The sequence below is a fragment of the Chenopodium album genome, chromosome 27 (assembly GCF_948465745.1).
Source record: "Chenopodium album chromosome 27, dcCheAlbu1.1, whole genome shotgun sequence".
In the NCBI taxonomy this organism is placed as follows: domain Eukaryota; kingdom Viridiplantae; phylum Streptophyta; class Magnoliopsida; order Caryophyllales; family Amaranthaceae; genus Chenopodium; species Chenopodium album.
Window position 1 is genome coordinate 29,036,816 of NC_137860.1, and position 26,858 is coordinate 29,063,673.

The 26,858-nt window shown below is 34.8% G+C and overlaps 4 protein-coding genes across 4 annotated transcripts; 2 read left to right on the forward strand and 2 right to left on the reverse strand.

The window, feature by feature from the left end:
• Positions 1–172: 172 nt before the first annotated feature.
• LOC145619551 (ATP-dependent DNA helicase Q-like 4A) lies at positions 173–10,675 on the reverse strand. Its single transcript, XM_081674266.1, has 26 exons — positions 10,431–10,675; positions 10,244–10,313; positions 9,992–10,153; positions 9,350–9,398; positions 8,449–8,871; positions 7,867–8,040; positions 7,601–7,728; positions 6,990–7,440; positions 6,775–6,906; positions 6,497–6,583; positions 5,684–5,811; positions 5,381–5,501; positions 5,138–5,289; positions 4,890–5,025; positions 4,461–4,584; positions 4,293–4,363; positions 3,544–3,612; positions 3,240–3,368; positions 2,975–3,133; positions 2,812–2,892; positions 2,546–2,707; positions 2,380–2,435; positions 1,917–2,052; positions 1,718–1,812; positions 1,374–1,451; positions 173–1,019 (listed from the first exon to the last, which is right to left on the reverse strand). Exons 2-26 carry the CDS (start codon positions 10,246–10,248, stop codon positions 632–634), a joined length of 3,696 nt encoding a protein of 1,231 aa, XP_081530392.1. The 5' UTR covers positions 10,249–10,313; positions 10,431–10,675; the 3' UTR covers positions 173–631.
• A 4,011-nt stretch (positions 10,676–14,686) lies between these two features.
• LOC145621180 (protein TOO MANY MOUTHS-like) lies at positions 14,687–16,240 on the forward strand. Its single transcript, XM_081675916.1, has one exon. The coding sequence runs from the start codon at positions 14,719–14,721 to the stop codon at positions 16,186–16,188; it is 1,470 nt and encodes a 489-aa protein (XP_081532042.1). The 5' UTR covers positions 14,687–14,718; the 3' UTR covers positions 16,189–16,240.
• A 1,611-nt stretch (positions 16,241–17,851) lies between these two features.
• On the forward strand, positions 17,852–24,209 carry LOC145620395 (PTI1-like tyrosine-protein kinase At3g15890). The gene is made up of 4 exons (XM_081675069.1): positions 17,852–18,293; positions 19,658–19,805; positions 22,696–22,958; positions 23,053–24,209. The coding sequence occupies exons 1-4, from the start codon at positions 18,250–18,252 to the stop codon at positions 23,807–23,809; spliced, it is 1,212 nt and encodes a 403-aa protein (XP_081531195.1). The 5' UTR covers positions 17,852–18,249; the 3' UTR covers positions 23,810–24,209.
• Positions 24,210–25,556: 1,347 nt separating this feature from the next.
• Positions 25,557–26,257, reverse strand: LOC145619964 (F-box/LRR-repeat protein At3g59200-like). The gene is made up of 2 exons (XM_081674636.1): positions 25,673–26,257; positions 25,557–25,583 (listed from the first exon to the last, which is right to left on the reverse strand). Exons 1-2 carry the CDS (start codon positions 26,255–26,257, stop codon positions 25,557–25,559), a joined length of 612 nt encoding a protein of 203 aa, XP_081530762.1.
• Between the last annotated feature and the right edge of the window lie 601 nt (positions 26,258–26,858).

Here is a 26,858-nt window from a genome sequence, read left to right on the forward strand (position 1 = left end):
GGATATTTATTCAAGCAAAAAAAATATTGAAGAAAACTAATATAGATTGTAAAAGTTTGAGGTGAGATCAAAGACGTGTCCTTAGTAGATTGTGCATGGGATAATGCATCATGCATATCAATATAGCACGTGGATGGTTTATGTGCATTATCATGGTGACTGGTGGCATACCAAGATCCAATGCCAATCCCAATCTTTTAATTTCTGAATAATAATAAAAATAAAATGTAGAAAAAAATTCAGTGATGTATAGTAATTAGTAACTACTGGTGAGTGGCGGGCAATTGCATTTATTAAAAAAATAAATACATAAATAAATAAAGAAATAAACAACAACAACAACAAAAATCAAAAAAAAAAAAAAAAAAAAATCAAAAAACTCCCAAGCAAATTTCTTAGGTGCCTTGTAGTAGGGCATTGTATAACATGTATTGTCCACTTTCAAAATTTTCAACTAAATGCAGGATTAAATTACATGTATTTGTCTACTTTGGCTAAACACAACAGCAGAACATCATTTCCACTGCACATTCTGCCTATAATGGCATTGCCTAAGCTAAATCAAAATCTATATATGTACATGACACATTTAGTAGCGCGATTTTAAGGAAAATTTACACTTCTAGCTGATTTACATGTTCTCTTTTCCAGACCACATAGGCAGCTTTCGTCCATTAACATTTATTTCACTCTTTGGATTCAACCCATTAGCTTGCATCTCATAAACTCTGTCATCAAATTCAAGATCAATATCTAGGCAGTCACTGAATACATCAGCTTCTATAGGTTTAACTTCAGAAGCCTTTCCTGTTTTGACAGCTCTTTTCTTTGATCTCCCTGTGCTTCCCATCATGTCCTCGTCTTCATTAGAGATTCCATTAGAAACCTTGGCAGCCTCTCTTCTCCTTTTTATTGAATCTGCACTGTCATTGCTGCTGCTGCTGCTGCTCTTATAGTGCTGTTTGATGGTTGCTTCAATGGTTTCCAGGATACGATCACCGTACTTTTTTACCTTCACACTACATATAATTGAGAAATTAATAAAGCTTGTGCAAGTGTAATACCCTTTAGGCACTCAAAGGGACTAAAGAATTCATACTATAAGGCTTGTGCAAGGTTTTGTTAAAATTCTTAGTATGGTGCATACAGAGCCACAAAGAAAACTGTTATGGATGGAATTTAATAACAAATCTTGGCTACCACCTAACCGACTAAGCTAGTTGACATCCACACTATTAAAATGTAGCAAGTGGTCAAGGTGGGCATTTCTGGCTTATATAAGTATATAATTATGGTGGTAAGGTGTCAAATTAAAGGACCACAACATATTCCCAAAGAACAAGGATATTTAAAACATAACTTAAAACCCTTACTTGCCAATGCCACTTATCTCTAGCAGTTCATCTTTGGTTCGAGGTATCCTCCTGCTGATCGCATGCAATGTCGCATTCCTGATTCAACCACAGATAAATTCATTATGATGATTTTGCCCAGGATTTAGATGATGGGGCTTGCATTATATTTATAGCAACTAAATTAACTGTGTTTACATATCCACTTCTATTTTTTAAAGAAATTAATGCTGTAAAAATATATTTTGTTTCTGAGTAGGAATATTAGCATCATGAAATTTAGCAGTTGATAGAACACATGAAGAATTATAAATAAAAATTAAATAAAGTAAGAGCATATGTTGCATTAAAACGGATATGCTTACGTGAATATGTGATGTGCCATGAGCCTTTCCCCACCTTCTTTCATGAGGGCGGTTCTTAGCAACCTAAGAGCAGGATACAGTTTGGCAGCGACAGCCTGGTTGAGAATAGAAGGAATCAATCACCAGAAGAAACTCATATTTAAAGCTGAGAATATGGAGCCAAAATATTCACAATAAAGTGGGAGAATTTGAGCCATACTTGGTCAGCTTCTGATTCAGGCATAGAAGTGCGGCTTTGAGGAGCACTTGTTTTCTCTAAGGAGGGCAAGGATGACTTCCCTGGCGTTGCCTCAGCTTTGGTTACTTTCAATGCTGATTTGGTGGTTGAAGGAAATCTGCAAAGTATACATGTCAGATGTTACCTACTATCCAATAAACAGGTATTACCCAGCTAAATATACAAGCTACAGACTTTCAGAATGCTTGTTGCATTTTTCTGATTTCAGTTGTTAAACAACTGAATTTGACTGCCTTGGCTAGAAACAGGTTTTTTAAAAGCCAACTTAACTTAGTCTTAAACAATACTAAATATTGCATAATTCACAGGATTAATTCACAATTCAGAGCACACCACAAAAGTGAACATAAAAATGCTAGAAGGTTAAGTTGATAGTGTTTTAGTGTGTTATCAAGAAGTTAAAAAACGAATTTAGATGCCAGACCTTAAAATTATCTTTTGACCACCAAAGAAAAGATTTCTACATTTCCCTTCATTGACCTGAAAACAAGTGAAGGATGCATCTACTATAAGTTAGGCAAGAATAATCACAGTGCCCAACACTCCAACAGTAAAGCAAGTAATTAGATATCTTAATTGATTGGCCATGCCTTCAGAACTGATGAGACAGATCCGTAAATATCACTTTTTTTGACCTCCTCAACAAGAATGTTCTCAACAACAAGGTGACGAAGCACTCGAGATGCTTCACCCTTCGCCAAACCTTTCCCAGCTCCATGAAGTTTCAGAGTATTATGCTTGTATTTCTTGACCTGGAATTTCCACAGAAAATAAATGTGACTGACATCACAAACCCAAGGGAAAATAATTAAATAAAGAAAGAAAACCAAGTAGTTTGAATGTATAAAATTATTACATATTGGCTTAAAGAACCCCGGAAGACTTCCAATATGTGAGCTGATGAATGTTGCTGACCTGTTGACTTTACCAGCTCCACCTACACAGAACATCAACAACATCACTAGGTAAATTTGTCTTGATGATTCATAGATATAACAAATCCAATAAGCTTCCCTAACCAATTGCGTTGCTACAAGTGTCATATCCTTCTCAATTGAACTTCTAGTTTTGGAACAATTGTCACAGGTTTTTATACAATGTGCAGGATCAAAATTTTCTCCAAAGTGAGCAAGTTGTAGAAGTCGTCGACAGTCAACATCATTTTCACAATAGCTAACCTGGTAAAATCAGATCAATTAATCAAATTTTTGTAGCAAGAAAAGAAACAAACAAATGAGCAAACAACTGTAAGTAAACCAAAAGTTGCATCAGCAAATCATATACCATGCGTTGAAGGTTCTCCATGTTTGTTTCAATTATCCTCCCAGAATTTGGCATATTCAAACGATTATGTGCAGATGTGAATGCACTTTGCTCAATAACCCCTTGACTGAGCATGTGCTTGACACGAATCTGGAAAAGTGAAACATTCAAATATCGGTAGATATGGAAGTGGAGAAAACACACATATATCTACTGGTATTATATTAAGGGCAACCATTAAAGATTATGCTTATGCATACGATTTATAGTTGTCAGTGATAAGAGTATACAAACATGTAAAACTATAGCATGATTAATGGCTTACATAATCGCTGTAACTGTAGAACAACACACAAGATGACCGTAGACCGTCTCTACCAGCACGACCACATTCCTTCATCATGAAAAACTTTATAAGTCACGGTTTAAATGATTTGTATCATAGCCAAACTCAAATCAGCAAAGCTTCTATTCAGACACCTTTTTTCTTTTCTTTTTGACACCTTTTCCCAAATGCATAATCATCTTTGCATTAGTTTGGAGGATAATGATATATATAGATACTTCATAAAATGCAATTAAGTTAAAAATTCATGCCAAAATCACGAACAGATCGGTATAATTAATGTTAATTTAACCTCAATAATTCCTTTTTTAGATTCTTATACATAGCCCTTTGGGCTATGTTTATCATATTCCTAGTTTGGAGGCTAAACAGAGACAGCTTGTGTATATAAACATTATATATATCTGACTGGAGTTCAATTGCTTCAAAATTCACAACTTTTCACTACTACTACTACTATGATTGAATCCACAGTACAGACAACAAAGAATCAAACAACCAGCTTTGTCTTAGCCACAGAATATGAATGCTTGCCATAGCAACAAACTCTGTAGTTTATGAATGACATAAGAAAATCAATTTCGGCCTGAAAGCAACAAAACTAGATGTCCTAATATTTTAGATGATAAACTAAGAACTCACTGAACTAAACATTATATATAATCACTATTATCCTACAGCATGAGGGAAAGAGAACGAAGGGCAAAAATAATAGTGAACATTGACACCTGATGGTAGCCTTCAACAGATTTTGGGATGGAGTGATGAATCACGAATCGAACATCAGGTTTATTGATACCTAGTAATTGTAATCCACTAATTCATATCAGATGACAAGTTGACAGGTACCAAGAGTTAGGCTAACTGCCACCAAACAACAGAAAATAAAAGGTTACCCATTCCAAAAGCCACAGTTGCACATATTATATTAATTTCATCTTTGCTCCATTGTTTCTGAACAAAGGCACGCTGAGCAGCGTCCATGCTGCCATGGTAAAAAGCTGCTTTATGTCCACACTCCTGAAAATCAAAGATATGAGCTGCTTAATTGTACAATAAGTTTAAAGCAGCAACTATTATAGCAGAAAGTTATTACCTTTAAACAAATAGCTCAAAAGAAAATTCCAGAATACAATAAAACAAACTTCTTGCATTGACTTATAAAAAGAACGAAGCAGCACCAATTACTTGATGTGCCATGCTTCTTAGAAAGTTAGAAACATGATGTTCAGAGTGAGCAATTAAATGCAGTACAAAACCATTTTACTTAAATTTGTAACAAATACTACTATCCTTGTGCAACCATAAACCACAAAAAGCCAGACCTGTAACTGTTCAGCAACTTTTTCACAATCCATTCTTGAAAGGCAATAAATTATACCACATTCATCAAAGTGGTTTTCTCTAATGAACTTGCCAATTTCCTCCACACACTTTTTCGTCTTAGGGATAACAGAATACCTGAAATTTATTACACAGATATCATCATTAAACTTACAAAGAATACTAGTTTAAAACAAGATATTTTATCTGTTGGCATCTTTCCAAAAGACAAACATTTGGCAAGACTTACGACAAATTTGGACGGTTAAAACTCTGCCGGAAAACAATGCAATTAGCAAGACCAAGAGCTTGCACAACATCTTCCTTAACAACAGCTGTTGCAGTAGCAGTTAAAGCCAGCACTGGTGTGGCAGGGAACTTCTGTTTCAAAATTCCAAGACTCTGGGCATAATCCAACAAGATTTGTAAACTTCCCACTGGAATGCAGGAGAAACTAGAAGCAGAAACATCCATTCAAATTTAGAGCACATACCTGATAGTCTGGCCTAAAATCATGTCCCCACTGACTGACACAATGAGCTTCATCAATAACAATCCTGGCAAGTAAATCAAGAGAATATAGCTTCTCTAAATGCCTCAAGAATACATCGCTTCTGCACATAGGTGAAAGGGTAGACAATGTCAACAAGATCCATAACTAAACCTCAAAAAAAACACATAATGCCATAACTAATCCTGTTCATGCTTACAGCATTGATTTACAAATCAATTCATTGAAAGCTTATTTCAGCACCAGTGAATACACATGTCAAACTTGTACAATGTTGATACTCACTTGGCAATTTTTTCTGGCGTGACATATAAGAGCTTATATCTGCAATTATCTGTACAAAGCTCTCTAAGTATCTCTTGCTGTTCACTCCATTCCATGTTGGCACTCAAGTAAGCAGCTGGTATATTTGCCTAATAATAAATCGTCAAAATACAATAGATGTCTAAGATTAAACTAATAAAACTGCAGAGAGAGAGAGATCAATAGATGTCTAAGATTAAACTAATAAAACTGCAGAGAGAGAGAGAGAGAGAGGGAGGAGGAGGAAGGGCATCCAGAATCAAGATATGAATAATTTATTTTGTTTAGCTCATGGGAGTGACTCAGGCCACTCAAAAGCTTGAGAACTGATCCTATAATTTTAATAACTTCCAGAAATATCATTCATGTTCAGCATCTTCTTCTTTTGATTCTACCACTGACCAGTTATAATTCATAACACAAGCTCACTAGAGCACAAAACAACTGACCAAGAAAAAGAGTTTGACATTGCGTTCTCTGATCTAGAATTTTTAGAACACAATAATTATTTTGGGGACCCTGAACTTATCTATCTGACAATGATATCAATAAACTTATCTATCTGACAAGTTTGATCATCTGTTAGACCCACAGCATCCACCATATTACAAAATCGAAGATAACAAATATAATTATTAAAGCACCTATTTACACACTGCGATCAATTTCAGATACTATAGTTAACTTGGTAGATAATGTTGACCTTTGGTCAATTATAAGGTCATCCAAAGAGTAGCAATCCATCTCAATCTCAGTGCCCAAGTTTTTTTAGGCACAGAAAGGTAAGAAAATCACCTGTACAAGATGCATAATCTGATCTTGGATGAGAGAAACAAGTGGTGACACAACTAAAGTTACTCCTGGACAAACAAGAGCAGGAAGCTGCAGAAAAACAGGTCACGTCAAAAACTTAAGCATAAGGCAATCTCAAGTCTCAACCCCAACAAAAGGGGCAAAAGGAAAATTTGTGCATTACATCCTCATTGAGTGTGAATGATATGTCAGTAAAAAAAAAAAATTTAAAAATAAAGAAAAGAAAAGAAAACTGTAGAAATTGGATAGAGATTATGTACCTGATATGTCAAACTTTTTCCTCCTCCCGTAGGCATTAAAACAAAAACATCATGACCACTCATGGTTGCATTGATAATTTCCCTTTGATTGGGTCGAAAAGAATTGTTACCAAACACCTTCTTATTGTTAGCCTGAAAAAGAATTTATATGTAACAATTAAAAAAAAAAAAAAACATGATGCAAGTAAAGTTCTCAAATGAACACAAGTATTCACCTGCAAATTCTTTGTCCAAGGAAAGTCCCAGCTACTCCATTTCCTATCATTTGAACCTTCAATGTACTTCACATCAACAACCCTCGGTTTATATGACTCTCTCTCCATAGGAGCTGATGAAAATTCAAACCTCCCCGTAGAAGAGAATGAAACTGATGATAAGTCACACTGATTATACCCACTTGACTCATCAAAATTATTAAATTGGTTATCTAATCTCATTGGAACTGCCATGAAGCCAGATGCCTGAGGTGTATCATATCCATTTGACCTAAAAGTTGCCTGAGGTGTTACATATCCATTTGACTTAAAGGTTGCCTGAGGTGTCTCATGACTAAAGACCCTTACATTTGCTGCTGTTGCAGATAACTGTGAATTCTGCATCTCTATATCAGCAATTGAGCTGCGGACATGAGCCTCCATCAACGGAATTTGTTTATTAAGCTGCAACCTAGACAAGAGAATCTTTCAATGTACGAGCAAATTGTCTGAAATTCTTCAAAGTTAAGGTGTTGAGAAGAGTTATCCAAAATGCATAAACCAAAACAACCATAATCATTGTAGATAGGAAGGCCAGAGGAACAGAGGGGTTAGAAGTGTTTTCTGCAAACCTTTCCTGGCGAAGCTTTTCCATCCTCTCAGGAGTTAGATCCAAATTATCAAGCAATTCATTTGATATGACAATTAACATGTCTTTCATCTCCTGCAGATGATTTATCCCTTCTGGACAAAGTCCTAACTGGGAAATGCAGAAATTAGGCATTATCAGTTCATATATAAACCCCCACTATATTCAGTCCACATGGAGAAGCTCCTTCTCACCATTAATTTCTAAACTGACAAATCATTAAAACAAGAAAAGAACAGAAGAAAACACCTTATTTCCATGACTGCAATTACAGCACAATTCTGGAGGCAAGGAGGCTTCGTCATGCCTCGTGTTATCATTTTTAGCAACCATTGGAGTTGCCTGTAGAGACTTAGAGCCATTAGGCTGAGGAGTGCAACTTGATTGATAGTGCTCCATGACAATTTGATCAACATCAATGTTCTGCCAGGCATATTCAATGTAATGACAATCAGTAGGCAGTATCATTCGGGAACTTAGATGAAAAATGATGAACAAAAGCTTATGATTTCACATGGTGGCTATTATTCTGCTTAGCCATTTGACTAGGCACCATAAATCTTGATATTCACAATTTTCTTCTCACCTTTAGCAGTGGATTCACCACCAGTCCAAGTGCCATGTGTAACAAATACAGATTGATTTTCAATGCAACATGACATGTGATGGTAGCAGCTAGCAGTTAATGGCCATTATATGTTGTTTTAACATTAATCAAGCTACAGGCCACCAAAAAAAAAATGCCTCAATAATAAAAATTTAGAAGACTGAAGCAAAAGGCCTTCCAAAAGCACCTCTCATGTAACAATATCAAGTTAAGCGTTAGATTACCTCGAGAATATCATCATTTATTCCATCAGTAACTGCCCCATCTAGCTGTTTGCTATCACTTGTTAGATTGACATTGTGATGTTGTGAACCTTCAGGAATTGGTGTATGAGAACTATGCAACATTATTGTTGCCTCTTTCTGATTTTGGCCATAAATAGCTTTCTCAGCTTCAGCTGTATGGTGCATTGGAGCTGAGGCAGCATAATACCTTGTGGGATTTCCAGCTTTGTCTTTACTTTCATTAACTTTGTGATTCCATTGCTGATTTTCAGAGAGCTTTGTGCTGCTATCATAGGACTTCCCTGATACCACATGTCTTCCAGAAAACTGAGTGGCATTTACATTTTTTACTGGCTGCACAGTTTTCCCAGGCCTGACATAGTTTCTGCAGCCAAGCTGAAGGCTTGAGAGGGCCTTCCAGGCCTGCCAAAAAAATCAAACAAGAAGTTTGGATGGTGACCAAATTGTAAATAATATACCTTTATAGTTTATACTCCGTAAATATTAACTGAACTCTTGGAGCAGAGAACATAGCCTACACTCCCTCCTCTTACCTATCAAGCATCAGGCTCCCATGTAGATCAGTAAAGGTAATGAACCAAACTTCTATAAGATTGTCAGAGAACAGGAGCAAAAGTTGCTCCCAAAAAGGGAAAGAATGGAATATTAATTATACAAGTATATTATATATTATATGATTAATTAGTAATCAAATCAAAGAGGGATACATTTCTAATATAAAGACTTGATAATCAATGGAAAATGACACCAAATCCAGACACTAGTACATTATTAATTAGTAACTAAATCAAAAAGGGATAAAAAAATAGAATACGGACTTGATAATCAATGGAAAATGACACCTAATCCAGATACAAGTTAAAGTTAAGAAAAAATTTACCTGTTCGACCTGTGATTTGCCAATGCTCTGAACTTGGAAGCTCATCATCCTAAGAAGGAACATAAAAACTCATGAATATGATGAGCATATATCTTTCTTAACACGTAAAATACCGATATAATGTACCCAATCAACAACATAAATAGCTCACAAGGATAGCGAATCCCAATGGGTTCCTATTAAACTTAGGTAACATGAAACATATCATGAGTCCATCATATTATACTGTCACAAGCTCTCATTTAGGGAATAAAAGCACAAAAGTTGATGTAACAAAATCTAGCAGACTATTGATGCTGCAGGCATTTGATTAGTCTAATAAATGAATTGAACGACATACTTTCTGAAATTTCTAGCCAAACTGGAGAATTAAACGAGTGCATACATAAGACCGAAAAAGTCATAAAGTGTCACCTCATATCACTTTAAAACTCACCCATGTCACACATAAAACCCGCCCCATGTCAGTATCATTTTACCCTAGAAGGCTAGAACTAAACATTTACTATAAACTTCTTAAAATCTTCCTTTCAAACTATCAAGCACCCATACATCTAAAGCACAATACTTTCAACAAAATCACCCTGACTACGCTACAGAAACCGAATCACTTCGACAAAAACAACCAATACAGCAATTTACCTTCCTTCAGGAGGCGGCTTCTGTGAAGATAGCGAAAAAAGAAAACTCGAGGCTAGGAACTCATTTTGAGTAGCAAAATTATTATGTGACTTCACATGCTCAGCCCAATTAACTTTAGGAATCTTACTATTGCATTCTTTCCCAGCATAAATATTCTTCCCACTGCATTACAGAAAACCTAAATCAGCAATTCAGCACCATTTTTCCACCAATTTCACAAAATTCACATTACCCATAAAGATTAAGCATTACCTCATAATTTATAAGCTTCAATTTCGTCATGAATTAGCATACCCATACAAAAATCCACCATAAACTGATACTAATTGAATAAACACATACATTCAGAAATCAGAATAATGGGGAATTCGTCAATTTCAAAACCCTAATTGCAAAATCAATAAATAGGATTTTGAGGGGATAAAATGATAATACTTACTTGTTAGCAGTGCCTCGAATTCATATAATAAAATTGAGTTATCTGATGCAGCTGCTGTATAATTGAATCAAAATCGTTTACAATAGTTCGTGATTTTTCAGTTTGTTCGTCGAATTTTTTGGGGGAATAATTGAAGTAAAAAAAATATGAATTTTGAGCAGAAATTAGGGTTTTTACAGTAGAAATTTGTGAGGATGTATTGTGGAAAATGAAGGTTTGAGAAGAACAACGAAAAAGGTAATGGAGGAGAGGGAATGCAAAAATGGGGTAATGAAATGGGCGGGAAGCTGCAAAATTTTGAGAACGTTGGAATTTGGAAATTGGGTTGTGTCAAAAAAAAAAAAAAAGGAAATTGGCAGTTTTTTTTATATGCATCAGTTTGACCGGTACATTTGCTGGGATGTTACTTTGAGTCTTTGACCATTAATATCTTTAATTGTGCATTAGTAAAAATTGTAACAAAATTATATTATGAAACTAGACATTATGACAAATCTAATGATATATTATATAATAACATTTATTTATTATTTAAAGTTGAAAAAATTAAGTCAACCATGGTATGTGAATAGTGCAATTGTCAAAGTGATGCACATAAAAATAAACGGAGGGAGTAACAATTGTTTTCTTTTTTATAATAACCTTTGTTATTATCGCTAGTCGCTAACATGGGCGTTTCGGACCCCTTCCCGATCCAAACCCAAAATAGTTGACCAAATGTTCGATATGCCGGCAATCTCTGACACGACACAACAACACGACCAAAATCGAGACGACACGAACACAAAGTTATTGAGAGAAAATACGATGTCAACACGACACGAAACCAACCCAAACACAATCCATTTTGATAAAGTGGTCAAATTATTCAATTATCCTACATTTTACATAGTTTTTAATAGATTTTGTGAACAACATGAAATTGACACGAGACCAAACACGAACACGACACGACACGACTTTTTGCTAGCTCTAGTTTTACATAGAGTAGTCGAAAATCTTGATCTCGAATTGAACAGCTCTTTATCATTTACTCCCTCTATTCCTTTACTTTTGTCCCATGGCACTTTATTAATATTTAATTGTGTAAATTTGATGAGAGAGAGAATAATTTTCGGTCCAAAATATGTTTGTGAGAAGAAATGGTGATCCCTATTGCTATTTATGATATGGAGCAAAATAAATGAGACACCAAGTGGAGCAAAAATTAAGGGAAAGGGAGAGAACTATGTAGTTAAAACGTAAAAAGTACTCCCTCTGTTAGCATTTTATTACTCGTAGGTTAAAATATTGCACGATTTTTTAAATATTTTTTACAATAATATTACAAATTACTACATAAAGAATATAAAAGATGTTCAAAAATATTTCATTAGGGTATATATGGAATGTGGTTGTCAAACTGGAAAGAAAATATCATAAGCTATAAATAGTTTACTTAAATATTTTGGGAAAAAAAAAAAGCGAAAAAGGGACGAAATTTTTTCACAAAATAATGACTAGTGTCAGGAAGAATTTGCTTTTAATATAGGTTAATAGATTAATAGTACATGCACGTGATGCGTACTTGAAAATATTTTTAGTTATATGCTTATAATCAATATGTAACCAATGTTTATGCCATTAGAATATGAGATATACAATAATTAAAAGGACATTTTGTGAGAAACTGCCTATTGAAGCCTAAATTTTGTGAGAAACTACCTAATAAAAAAAATGTTGTAAGAAACTACCTAATAAAAGATAAAATGTTGTAATATACTACCTTTGACCGAAATTCCACCGTTGACTTAATTTTAGGATGTTGATCCACCTTAGAACACCCCCAAAACCACCGTTAGGGTTGGTTTTCAAGGTGGTAAGGTTATTTTTGGGGTGGTTGGAGGATATTCCGAGTTAGTGAGGGTAGATTAGTGCTTCGAGATGGTGGTTTTTACTTTTTAGGGTTAGAGGTGGTGGTTTTGGGGTTGAAAGGTGCTTTAGATGTGGTGGAGACGATTTCAAGCAAGTTTTGTTATTTTTGGGAATGAAAGCGGTGGTTTTGGGAGTGTTTGAGGTCGACCAACGGTGAAAATTCTGTATATGTAGTATTTTACATCATTTTACCTTTATTAGGTAGTTTATTACAACATTTTTTTTATTAGGTAGTTTCTCGCAAAATATGGGTTTTATTAGGTAGTTTTTGACAAAAAACCCTAATTAAAATATGTTGCCCTCAAACAAAAATTAAAATATGTTCTTACAATTAGAATGTTCATTTTAATTGTGTTCATCACTGATGAGTGTATGGTTGGTCACACCATGTGGTTGCTTGTAAAAGAACTAAATGACCCCTATAACATTGATAAATTAACCCCTAACTCATCGACAAAGATCTAATAGTTTCTTGATATTCACTGAAACTCAATTAACCCGACACATGCCCCTTGTAAATCCCAATTCAGAACTCCACAAACACAACCATTATGTATCCTCAAATAAACCTTGTTTCTAAGACATTAGATTTTAGTAGAATGTTCTATTATGTACAATTGTACTTTCTATAAATTGAAAAGAACAAAATATAATGCAACGTTCGAATTTCTTGTATTGACAATATATACACCTATTGTAATTGACATTTCTCATAGTTTGACAAGGACTTTCCAATTTGTTGGTATTAACAGATATGGAGTATAAAAGACACATCAACTGACAACTTATTGTAGAATTAATATTAGACTATACACATCAAAAAAACAAGTATAAAAGGCACATGTAAAGGAATTCTCTGCCTCTAATAACTAGAATCATGAATAAGGGCCTGTTTTCATTGACTGAACTCAGCTGAACTGAATTGAATGAACTGAACTGAACTGAACTGAACTGAACTGAATTTCAACGTAAGAAAACAGACCCTAACTCTAGTAACATAGCGTTAGTATTAAATTGTGTTTGGAATTTGGATGATATGTATCATATATCATCCAAATATCAACGAGGAATTATATTGATATTAACAAAACATATTGCATGCGTTGGTACTCCTTCCTTTTTTTTTATATGCATCACTTCTATACTTGGTAACTTTTACTACAAAGTATATTTTATCATTTATTTCTCTTACTTTAAAGTTTAAACCCCACTCAACTTATTTTATTATTTCTCTCTTCCATGGTCCCCACTATAATAATAAAAATATCTATCCTCTCTCACATACTTTCTCTTTCATGGTCCCCATCTTACTTTTACTATAATAATTTATTCACCCTCTCACAATATTATATTACTCTTCTAAAACTTTGTGCAAACTAAAGTGATGCATATAGAAAAAAAAAAACGGAGGGAGTAATATTGAATAAGTATTTTGGTATCATGATTATACCAACGCGTGTTATTAGAGTTATTCATGACTCAAATTATTATAAGTAGAGAATTCCTCGTACATGTAGATAATTGACAAATTACTGTAGCATTAATTTTAGGTGCTTTATTAATACGAAATATGTAATTTGTGTCTTAGTATATACAAATAATTCCAACTCTAATCAACCACGATATTGTATTAGTCATGATGCACTATACAATCTAGACAATCAACAATTTCAATATTAATTTCCACCACGATGTTGTATAATTTTCTCAACTTCATCCTATCTCTTACGAAGCAACTCAACATTATCCTATCTCTTACGAAGTACCTCAAACTTGCATCACAAACGGACGAATTACATTAATTGATATATTTCCTTTGTATTTTATTAGATGTATCACTTTTTTAAAATAAAGTACTCGTATCAATTTAGATGTATCACTTTTAAATTACTAGTATAAAAGTTTCAACAGAGATGTATCATTTTCCCTTTTAGCTAATAAATTATCTCTATATATCCTCTATCACATAAACTCTCTTTATTTTTTCTCGTATACATTCAAACGGTTTCTCTTTCATTCAATTTTCCATTCTTGTCACCCAAAAAAAAAAAAAAAAAAAAAATCCATCAACTAATAAACTCACTTCCGTACTTCTACTATCTGGGCCCCATCTGGGCCTTAGCCATGATAAATAGCCCAAACTCAAATCTCGTGAAGAAATTAAATGCCCCAAATGCAAAATTATATTCCTACGTATCCAATTTATTTCATTTTCATTTCATTCTCGTGAGAATCCTTTATTACCCCTCAAATTTCTGGATGCACATTTACTCCACCTTCATCAATATATATATAAACGTTACACCCTACTATATTACCAATTTCTCAACCTCAAACTCACCAAAAAATTCAAAATACTCCCTCTAAAAAAAATATGGCCTTTTTTCCTACATTACTCATTCTATGTCTCCTAAATTTTCCCCTATCCATTTTACCATTTACCGTTATAATGTCCGATTCAACTCCCCCATCGGCCTTAGTCGATGCCCCTCAATTGGGTTTTACCATGAACAAGAACGGGGCTCGTACTGATACTCATGAACAAAAGGCGGTGTATGATATCATGATAGCTACCGGGAACCCATGGGCGACTGAAATACCCGACGTGTGTCGTGGCCGGTGGCATGGTATTGAGTGTATGCCTGATAAAAATAATGTGTACCATGTTGTTTCCCTCTCATTCGGGGCGTTATCGGATGATACCGCTTTTCCTACGTGTGACCCGACCCGATCATACATATCCAAATCCATTACCAAGTTACCTTACCTTAGGACCTTATTTTTTTACCGTTGTTTGAGCAACACCCCTCAGCCCATTCCACCTTTTTTGGGCCGTTTGGGCCCATCTTTACAAACATTAGTGTTAAGAGAAAATGGGCTTGTTGGTCCTATTCCAAGTGAGTTGGGTAACTTGACCCGGCTAAGGGTACTCGATTTGAGCCGGAATAATCTCAACGGGTCGATACCGTGGTCTTTGGGTCGGGTTCTTGGGCTAAGGTCATTGGATTTGAGTGGGAATAGGTTAATGGGCCAAATACCCAATTTTACCCTCCCTTCTTTGAATGTCTTAGACCTTAACCAAAATCTATTAACCGGCCCAATTCCTTCAAATATTGGGCTTAGCCAATCTCTAATCAAAATGGACCTTAGTCGTAATAGGCTTTCTGGCCCAATACCAGATTCAATCTCGGGCCTAAAAGACCTTATTCTAATGGACCTTAGCTTTAACAGGCTTACAGGCCCATTTCCAAATTCCTTCAAAAACCTTGATTCTTTACAAGCCCTAATTTTAAAGGGTAACCCTATGATATCCACTATTATCCCTAATAATGCTCTAGAAGGCATGAAAAATTTGGTCACTTTGATACTATCCAACATGAAGTTGCAAGGCCCTATCCCTAGTTCCTTGGCCCGACTCCCGAAAATTCGGGTCATCCACATAGACGGGAACAGGCTAAACGGGTCGATACCGGATAGTTTTCGGGGCTTAAAATCCCTTAGTGAGTTAAGAATAAATGATAACCAATTAAGTGGACCACTTCCTCTTGACAAGGATGTGTTATGGAAAATGGGAAGGAAACTTAGGTTGTACAATAATTCAGGGCTTTGCTTCAAATATGCAAACAATGGCGATTTCGCGGGTGATTCGGATTTGTTGATGGAATGGGGCATTGGATGCTGCAGTGTACATAGAGCAGGCATGGCAAGATCAGTTGAGCATACACTAAAAAGTAGGAACAATAATGTGGATAATATGCCAACATTAGTCAATAATTCATCAAAACTAGTCCATAAATATTGGGTGCTTCACTTGTTATGTCTTCTATTTGTTGTGTGGTCATAGTCTTATAGAAGATAGAAGTGATTTAGAAATGTTTTTAGCCACTTATAGTGTATTAGTGTGTGTATATGCTCTGTATATAGTACAATTGAGTCAAAAATTCTATTTCACTTTAAAATAGATTGTGTAATTCCTTGTTCTCTTTAATGAAATTAAATTATTTTTGCTCAACTTTATTCTCTGTAATGAACTTGCACAATTTTAGCTAATTAATAATTGTAATTCCTTCTTTTTAGTTACTGATTTTTAAATGAAGTTAACTTATTTTAACGGATGTTTTTATCGACATTAAATTATTTATCCTTAACATGAAACTGAGTATGTTAGTTATGACGTGTTGGACGATCTCATTTTAGGACAGTGCGTGGAATAGAACAATTAGTCAATGTCGTCTCTAAGCTTGGCAGTCCATGGACTAAAAGGGCTATGAATTTCAAAATAAACATCATTATCAAAGATGATTCGAATTTTTGCTATTATTGTTGATACTTTATTGTATTCAACGGGCAAGTTTTGGTTGAAAATGGTCCACTCCTCTTATATAGTATCATTTGTACACGGTTTCAAGGTCACAAATTCCACACCAAACCCAATAAAAAAACAAGAATCTTGTAATCTTGTAGTACTTATCTATCCAAATCAAATATTCAAATCAAAATCACAACTAAATCAACTTATTAATGGAAAAGTATTGCCCCAAACGTCATGCAGATTTTAGAGTACTTCAGGAGTTGAGGATGTAACTTTGATTTACATGCAATCCCTATAGATATGTATAAGGAAATTGCATAAATTAAATATTACTTTGTAATAAATACACTAATTGAACGAATGAACGCGTAGTATATCATTTAATTTTTTTTTTTAAAAAAACTTAATAAGAGTATTATTTTAAAAGTATATTTTAAACTCTATAGTAAGTCCTTAGAGGGTACGGTACAAATATCATAACCATGTATACGTAAAGAACAATGTTAGTTAAAAGTAACCCTTACGGTACGTAGAGGAGGCGATCATGTATTGCAAGAATGATACTTCATAATGGATTTGTATGTAATTTTACAAGGAAATCTCATAGTTTTTAGTTTTTACCATGTTAATGGAACTTTACCAACAAACACACGATGTTATTCACATATTTTCATTACCGCACAATGCCATCTCTATTTTGGTAATGTATGTTTTATAATAGAACTTTGTGAAGAGAATGAGGTATTTAGAGAGGGATTAACATTAGTATTATTGAACTAGACATTGACATGAAATCTTCATCACAAAGTTACTTATAAAATCATTATCATAATCATCGTACCATTTATTATCAACAATTAAACGGACCATTATTAGAACTATATTAGTGTTGACTTAAAATAAATTTAGATTAAAATTAAACTTAAATACTTCGTAAATTAATTACTTCTTAAGACAACTTGAGCATGAATAATTAAAGATTATCTAATTTTGATTATAATTTAAAGTAAATCAATACACAAAGTAGACAATAAATGAAAATCACGTGAATAAAACAAGCCGACCTAAGGTCATATACTCATACGGAGTAATACAAGTTCAAATTGAAAGTTGTCATCCTTTGGCAGCATATTAGTATAAACTATAAAGTCAGCAACACCAAGTCACCAACAACAGCGCAAAAGAAAAGAGAGACAAAAATTAAACAAATAATTAAAATAAACAATTCAATTAAATTCGAATCCAAATTACTTTTTTTCTGTAAAAACAAAAAAAAATTCCTCTTTCTTCTCCATTTCCAGCTTAATAGCTGCCTGCAAGTCGTTAGAGAGAGAAAGAGGTGCAGAATTGCTTCTAAGAGAAGATTTTGTCTTTTTTACAGAAAAAAAAAGAAGAAAACCCAGAAAAAGTTAATTCCCACTACTACATATAATCAAAAATTAATTTTCTGGGTTTTTTGCGTGTAGTGTAATTTGGGTTTCAATTTCTTTTCTGGGTTTCTTTAATTTTTGTGAAAAAATTCATTCTTTTTTTGTGGGAATTTTTTTTTTTTAAAAAATAAAGAGTAAATTTTGAGAGGAGAGAAAGAACGGTATGGCGTTGGGGTCCATACTTTGTTGCGGCAAGGGTTTCGATCGGTATGTTTCATTTTTTTTTTTTTTCCTAATGTATTTTCAATGCTTTTTTCAGTTTAATTTTGAAAATTTGGCTAAAAATGGTTTGAAATTATTGATGTTATTTGCAAAACGATATGAAATGAGTTCTCTTTTTATGCTACTTCTACTTCTACTTCGTATAATTAAGTGTATCAACGGTTAAGACTTTGAATTGCATGAAATGAAATGAATTAATATGTTGTATGTTTTTCTTCAAAAAAAGTGCTCTGGCATTATTTGATCAATTACTGTTAAATGTAGCTAAATTAATTTATCAATTACTTAACTGTTCCAAATTATGGTCTTATTAAGTCAATGTTTTTTTAAGCTCAATTTGCAAGTAATTATTGTAATAATTGTCTTTACAGGTTAATTATTATTTGTAGATGGATTCATGTATATTTTTTCAAATTGTTAAAATACTATAGATATTTGTACAAAATTATACATGGGTTATAATTTTAGTTAGTGACAAAGCTTTGTTTAATTAGTCTGTTATTGGTCTGTTCAATGAAAAAGGTTTGTACTTGACAACTTGTTACTCCTGTGCTCCTTTTTTGTTAAATAGTACAGTGGTTTTTGGGATGTTTGAGTGATTTTTTGTTAAATATGTGGAATTTGGTGTGAAAAGATGATACAGATAAACACAGAATGCCTGATCCTAACATACTTATTATACACTACCTATAAGGCTATAATTAGAGCAAAGTAACTGCTAGCTTTCTCTTCTATGGGATGGTTCGCAGGTGACGAAGGACTTTGCTAGTTTGCTCGAAGTGGTGAGTGGGAGGATGAACCAGGCATTTCTGTAGATTAATGGTCATTTTCTTGAAAATTAATTTTTGCATATGAAGTGAAGCATGAACATGTCAATATGATCTTAACTTCTTAAGTATGTGTGTAATGAAACGATAGAGGAGGGGTGTTATAGCCTTATAGGTAGTGTATAATAAGTATGTTAGGATCAGCTAGAAGAGAAAGCTAGCAGTTACTTTGCTCTAATAATAGCTATAAGTAGTGTATAATAATTCTTCAAACATAATCACCATCTCTTCGCAACTGAATCAACATCACTAAATCTATCCAGCTATGTCAGTTCATACCACTATACCAGTGTGGGGTGGTATTTGAGCAATTGAGCTTAAGATGTTTTGCAGAAGCTTCTTCCCCTTCTGTTTGTATAAATTTAAAGTCTGTAAGGTAGTAACTTCTCTTTTTATCTAACTTGTCTGATTAGAATCAAAATGGTTTCTTCTCCTCTCCCTTCGAAAGTGTATTGTCCATAAACACTTGTTCTTGTTTTCTGCTTGCAATGGCGTTGAATGTTGGTATAAATGCTTTTGCAGGAAAAAGAAGGAAGAAAATAAGCCAGCATGGAGGATATTTTCTTTAAAGGAGTTGCATGCTGCTACAAACAATTTTAACTATGACAATAAACTCGGAGAGGGTGGATTTGGAAGTGTGTACTGGGGTCAGCTATGGGATGGTTCACAGGTAATGAAGGACTTTGCTAGTTTGCTCTTATGCTCCTTTGCTGAGAATGCAAATAGGACGTTTTGAGTTGAATTTGTGGTAGTCTATCTACTAGTATTACTTATCTGCTACAGCATTCTGTTATATTGGCATATAAGTTTAAATATTTACAGTTGTCAGTCTTGTTTTTTAAATTCCTAGCTAGCACCCGGTTGTACTGAAGCCTTATTGGCTTTGGTGTTTCAGTTTAAAAGTCTGTCTTGTGAGTTTATTTATAAACCTAAAATATACTTGTATTAAGCCATGTTATATAAGGCCTTACTGCCCAACCCCTGTTACTGCTGCAGCATCATTCAACATTTTGTTAGTGATTGACCTGATTGTATCTTGTATTTTGGGGTGATGGAACTATGGAAGGGGATGATTAGGAAAGGCAGTAAAAAAATAAACCTATGTGTGTATGAAAACTGTCATATTGCTTTTATATTTGAAAAGCATACACTAAAAAGTGTCCTAAAATTGAAAAAAAGTGGCATGCTGGCTTTCTAACTGGAGAATTGGTATTTGACAGTTTCAATTGGCATGTTGGGTCAGTGCATTTTTTGTGATTTTCCCATTAAAACAGGAAGGGCCTGGTCTTGTGATGCTCAGTCTGGGCTGCAGGAAAACGTATTCTTGATTCTATGCATGTGAAGTGTCACAGACTCTATATTTCTTCCCTTGAGTAAATATAGTCACTCAAAGCTCTCTCTTTCTTCTTCCCTAGTCTGTAGACTCTTTACTAGTATGAAATCAGGTGTTGAAATGAGTTTCTGGGTTAAATGTGTAGACAGTGGGTTAGTTCAATGGTTTGGGATTTTGAGGAGGGAAGAACCATAAAGTTATTCTAAGCAACACCACCTCATCTTTAGTGGAATTTTTTGGGAAAAATGGAATGGTATGCTTCTCTGTGCTTCTTCACTAGGATGCTGCAGATTTATTCAGAAGAACACAAGCGTCTTTCATTTCTTCCTATAAAATAATTTCCACAAATCAGACTAATTTTCAATTTTCTCAAGCCCATCCAAAAGCTATTGTACTCCACTTGCCATTTATTATCTATTTATTTTTCACTTTTTGATCAGTTGATTTAAGCATTTGGCTTGCTTTTACTTGCAGATTCACTTATCTGGTTATTTGAGCTCAATGGGAGTGCAGAATATGGTTCACATTTTCGGTGAAATTATACTGTAATTATAAAAAGAGCTTTTAAAAAATATGTCTTGCAAGTGTGCTAGATTGAGATTTGAATGATGGGATTATTTTCTGCATTATCAAACCTGAATAATCCCCGTGACTAGTCAGAGAGAAAAATAGAGTACTAATGTGTTAATGATGAAAATCTTTGGGATGATTACTTGTGCACAACCTTACCCTAGAGAATCCTGATGAACTGTTGTGTATGTTTAGGGGATGATTCACTCTGCATAGTTTGATTGAATGCAGAAAACCTTCCATGAGAAACTTGAATCGTAGGCCGGAAGATATGAGAACTTGTTCCACATTGGAAAAATGGGACAAGTGCCTAATGCTCTATGCTCTTGAAATACAAATCTTGTTATTGCAAAACTTAGTCCCCTTTTCTCGTTAGGGCCTAAGCTGTAGCGTCAAATCTGTTAGCCATTTTAGTGTGCCTCTTAATGAAGTAAACACAGTCATCCCATTCTTTCTATGTGAGATAAGTCACCCGATCTTCTAATTGCATAGTTTGGATTTTGGTAATAATTCTACAGTGTTGCCTAAGTGACCATGAATTTGTTTTGGGGCCATAACTAATAGGCTAGCAGGCATGGCAGTGTGTCAGAATAGGTATATAATGGAAGATGGCCGGTTGGAGACTTGTACTGTTTCATATGATGTTGTCACTTGTCTGTGATATTACTCTAGAATTGGAATTCAAACTTCTCCTGTGCGGGAAGCAGTATGTAGTGTAGCTTTTTCGTTGAGTCAAAATTCTTTATGAATTAGGAACTTAAGATGTTCTGAAAATAGTATCGTTTGGCAATCATGCTAACTTGAGGACCTACTTTGGTGGCTGATGAATGCTCTATTGATAATATGGCCTGATGTGTCATTCCAACCTGAATATGCAGGTATTGGAATGACCAACTGAAGGCAGAACTTTGAATCCACTTAATAAATCATCTACACTGAGTATTCGAAGCTTGATATGAGAAGATTGAAGTTATGCTATTAAAATTATTACAGATATTTTCCCATTACTTGCTCATGTTGTCAGATCAATCAATCAAAGCCTTAATCCCATAAGTGGGGTCAGCTACATGAACCAAATTTGATTATTCCGTGTAATCATCAACAAAGATCCTTTTACTCTTCTTATTGACAAGTTGCTTCAATGCCCACATTTTTACTCTTTTTATTTTCTATGACCACTGCAACCTAGTATAGGTGTTTTTAAATATTTTTGGATGCTGCAGTTGTTTGATTAAATCAATATTAGGATCTCTTGTCAGATTCCAGGTATGAATTTCAGAGAGTCGTGTTTATAGTTTATACATAACACATTTATGTTTGTACTTCCTCTGTCCTAAAGATATTGTCTACCTTCTTTTTTTTTTACTTGTTCTTATTTTTTATCTAGTTTGCCCTGTTTATTGTCCTCTTGGGTTAGTGAGGGCATTTTTTGTCCAATCATATATTTTGTATATTTTTCTTCTATACTATTGATTAGATTCAATTTAATATTTATACTCTACATTTTATAACAGCTAATATGGACTTGGGAATAAGGGAGACGTCTTATTTACTTGACGGCTTGTATTTAGTCGTTGGTTCTGCTGCCCGTTCTTTTGTCCTTACTGCTCAGTAAAATGTAACTACAATATTACTAAGTGAGGATTGTTGTTTGCAGATTGCGGTTAAAAGGTTGAAAGTTTGGAGTGATAAAGCGGAATTGGAGTTTGTTGTTGAGATTGAGGTTTTAGCACGAATACGCCATAAAAATTTGCTAACTCTGCGCGGCTATTGTGCTGAAGGTCAAGAGCGACTCATTGTGTATGATTTTATGCCTAATTCAAGCTTATTATCCCATTTGCATGGACAGCATTCTGCAGAATGTCTTATTGATTGGAAAAGAAGGATGAACATTGCCATTGGATCTGCGGAGGCAATTGTGTATGTCACTCGATAACTAATGTCTTTTTTCCTATTCTGTCCCCTTTCCCCCGATTTCCTCTCTTTAAAAATCCTCACGCTTGGCTTAATGCAGATACTTGCACAATCATGCAACACCACATATAATCCACAGAGACATTAAAGCTAGCAATGTTTTGCTAGACTCTGATTTTCAGGCAAAAGTTGCTGATTTTGGGTTCGCCAAATTTGTTCCTGATGGTGCAACGCATGTAACCACAAGGGTGAAGGGCACACTTGGATACTTAGCCCCCGAATATGCCATGTTAGGGAAGGCATCAGAGAGTTGTGATGTATATAGCTATGGAATTTTGCTGCTGGAAATTGCAAGTGGCAGAAGAGCTCTTCAGAAGCTGAATTTGACATCAAACCGCTCAATCACTGACTGGGCTCTTCCATTGGCCCGTGAGGAGAATTTCAGAGAACTAGCAGACCCGAAACTGAATGGAAATTTTGTTAAAGATGAGCTGAAGAGATTAATCGTGGTTGCTCTCGTGTGTGCTCAGAAAAAGCCTGAGAGAAGACCAACAATGCTAGAAGTGGTGGAGCTTTTGAAGGGAGAAGCCAAAGATAAATTAACCAATCTAGAAAACAAGCTGTTTAAGAGTTGGCAATCTGCTGATGATAAGGATGAGATCAAAGAAGATAACGCAGACTCTATATCAGAGAAGAAAGACGATACTCCTAAACCTGAGACTAAAGTTGCAGAAACTGTACAAGTGGAGAAAGATGTTGCTTCTAAATCAGAGTCTATATCAGAGGAGAAAGATGATACTCCTAAACCGGAATATAAAATATCTGATTCTGGATCCGAAAGTGCACAGGAGCGCTGAGGGAACTTTTAGAGTGAGTATACAAGTTATCATGTCCTCAAAAGTTCGTGTTTTACAGTCTACGATGTTGTATATGGCTCTCTTGACAGGAAGCAGTAGCACAACTTCTGGTTGCTAGTATAGTAGGTTTACTCTGGGTTGATATATTGATGCTCTAGGTATGTTTGTGCTGTAGATCTTTGTTCTGGTTTAATACTTTTATTGTACGGGTTTGCCTGATGCATTTTCCTTCATCCTTCTCGGGCTTTCCTCTCTTCTTTTCTTTTGTGTGCTGGAGTTTTCAACACTAATCCTGCGCGTTTGTCTTTGGGGTGAGATAGAAACTGAGTCTAACTGTATATGAGCTTTGTTAATATTTATTTCTGAGTGTAAATTTTGGTTTTTGCTCACTTTTTCTCAATTGTGGTATAAATGTGTCTTTGAATGTCCAATTTGTGATTTGCATTTGCTCTACTCTGGTATATATGGGTTTTGCTCCCTTTTTCTCAACTTTGCTCATTTGTTTTTATTCCAGAAAACTGTCTCATACTTCCTCCGTTTTTTTTTTTGTTTTGTTTTTTTTTTTTTTTTTTTTCAAGTTGTATCACTTTGCAAATAGCAGACTCCTAGACAAATTTATGGAGATAATAGAGATAGAAAGAATAAAAAAAAAGTGAACTCGTGTGATAGAAGAGAGATAGAGAGAGTTTATTAACTAAAAACAAAAGTGATGTAACGAATTTAAAATATGATAGATATTAACACAATACTTGAATCGAACAGGTGAGTGAGGCTTTGGGTAAATTCTTAAGTGTGTTCTCGACCAACATCTGATCTGGAATCGGATCTCGTGCTAAACATATGACCAGTTCCTCCAAAACTAATGCATGTCTTAGGAGAAACTGGATCATTCCAACTTCACATTCTAAACCATAATATTTCCTTACCACTATTTTTCTGAGATGAAGCCTGCAACAGAGAGGGATTTCATGATCAGTACCATAAAACTCTCTTTCCAGCTCCAGTTTCTCTTTGTTATGCGAAACGAATCTGGCATCATAATCCCCAGTGATCCCCTACAAAATAAACAGCAATAACAAAATTAATTTCTTGTGAAAAAAACCTCACTTAAGAGTAAGATAATAGTCATAATACTAAAACCACAAACCTCTGAAAAATCAAGTATTTCTAAGACAGGTGAACAATTGAGAAGGGGTAGCAACAGGTTATTCCAGTAGTTGTTTCGAGCAGCAACATTCAGCTCTAGATGTTTCAGATTAGGAAACACCGGCAGCTGATCCTTTAAGAGCTTTTCATCCACACAGTCGAGCTCCTACAGCCATAACCGCAGGTTAGCCAACAGATGAAGAAATACATTACTTCTTTGACAACACAACCAAGCAAAAAAAAAGGGTAACTCAGATTGAGACATACTCGCAATATAAGGCCTTGTAAGGACAAACGTTGAACACAAGTCAAAGGTCTGATTAGGTCAATTATTTGCTGAAAAGAGTCATCAAATTCTAAGCACTGTGTTAGAACCAGAACTGCTTCAACAAGACGATGCATTACTGGGATGTAGTAACACATTGCTAAATTATCGCGGTAATTAAGGTACTCCAGGTTGGGAGTATCGATAATCACCAAGTCAGTGTTATGTTCATCAAAAGCATCACATTTAGGCATACTTAAACACATTCTTCGAAGGGAAGTCGACCTAATATCTGTGATGTAGACATGGTTCGTAAAGGCTTTGAATGTAAGGTCTTCAAGCACAGGGCAACTTGAAACTAGCCTCGGCAGAAAGCCATCAACAGAAATAAAAGACGCAAAGAAGTGAAGCAATTTCAAGTTTGGAAGACGACAAGATGGCATCTTATGTACATGATCAAGGCCAATGTTGAACTCAAGCTTCAGCACTTCCAACGTTTCACATGTGAAAATAGCTGGAGGCAGCTGAGAATCACCCGGTTCGCTCACCAGAATACAGAGGTCAAGCTCCCTAAGGCCGCCACAAAGGGTCAATGGATAAGAGATCCATGCATTAAGTCTCGCAGATTTCAAGTCAGGGAGGCAACCTTGCTTACACTTACCAAAATAGCAACCATCAAAGAACACTTTATCAAAGTCCCCACTGCTGACTTTAAGTCTAAACTTGGTGAGATTCCGCGATTGGTGTGCTTGGAGTACATTATCAACAAAGCTCACGAAAGTGGGGAAACGTTGAATTGCATTAGGATGTTGCAAACAAAGTGATATAGGTGAAACATCAAAGTCAAGGCTTGTAATCAAAGAGAAAACTCGCCTCAATCTCCTAGACAAGACGGAAGTAGCAGCAGCATCCTTAGTGGGAAGCAAAGAGAGGATCTGATATAACAATTCATCAGGCAAACAGGTGAGCCTATCCACCAACGGTTTTCTATCATTGTGGTTTTGGAAATCCTGCACAGGTTTCAAGCTCCAATCCATGCACCTTCACCCTCAAGAGCAGCGATTCGTGCTCTGGATAAATAAATAATTAATCAGATGATACAGCTAAAGCCCTGAGTCCAAGGCTTGCATTGCAATACTGTTACCACCTAAACTGATACCAAAAGGTTGAAGATATCAAGAATGTGTATAAAAGGTACTGCCTTTCTGACAAAGTAGGGGAAGAGTTAATAGTATGGCTTGATTATTAAAGTATTTATACAAAACCTAACATCATAAGATAAAAAACAATCTTTCTAAAAGATAAATATTCTAATGATAATATCGATATGGAAAATATACCACATATATATTTTTCAATATTGTATATATCTCAGATCTCATATTGTTAACCTTTTTTTTTTTTTTTTGAGGATTCATATTGTTAACTTTGTACAAGTATATTTTTTCTAGTTTTAATTACTTACGAGCAACTTGATAGATTTTGGTGCCTTGAGTTTATTTTTAGATTTTATTGGTTTTCCAGCTGAACTCTAGTACTCTATTTTTTAATACTGTATGACTGTATGTAATGTACCTGATTGCCTAATTTCACTTGTTGCTAAAAGATTGTTGTTTGGACATTATAGTCCTTTAATTT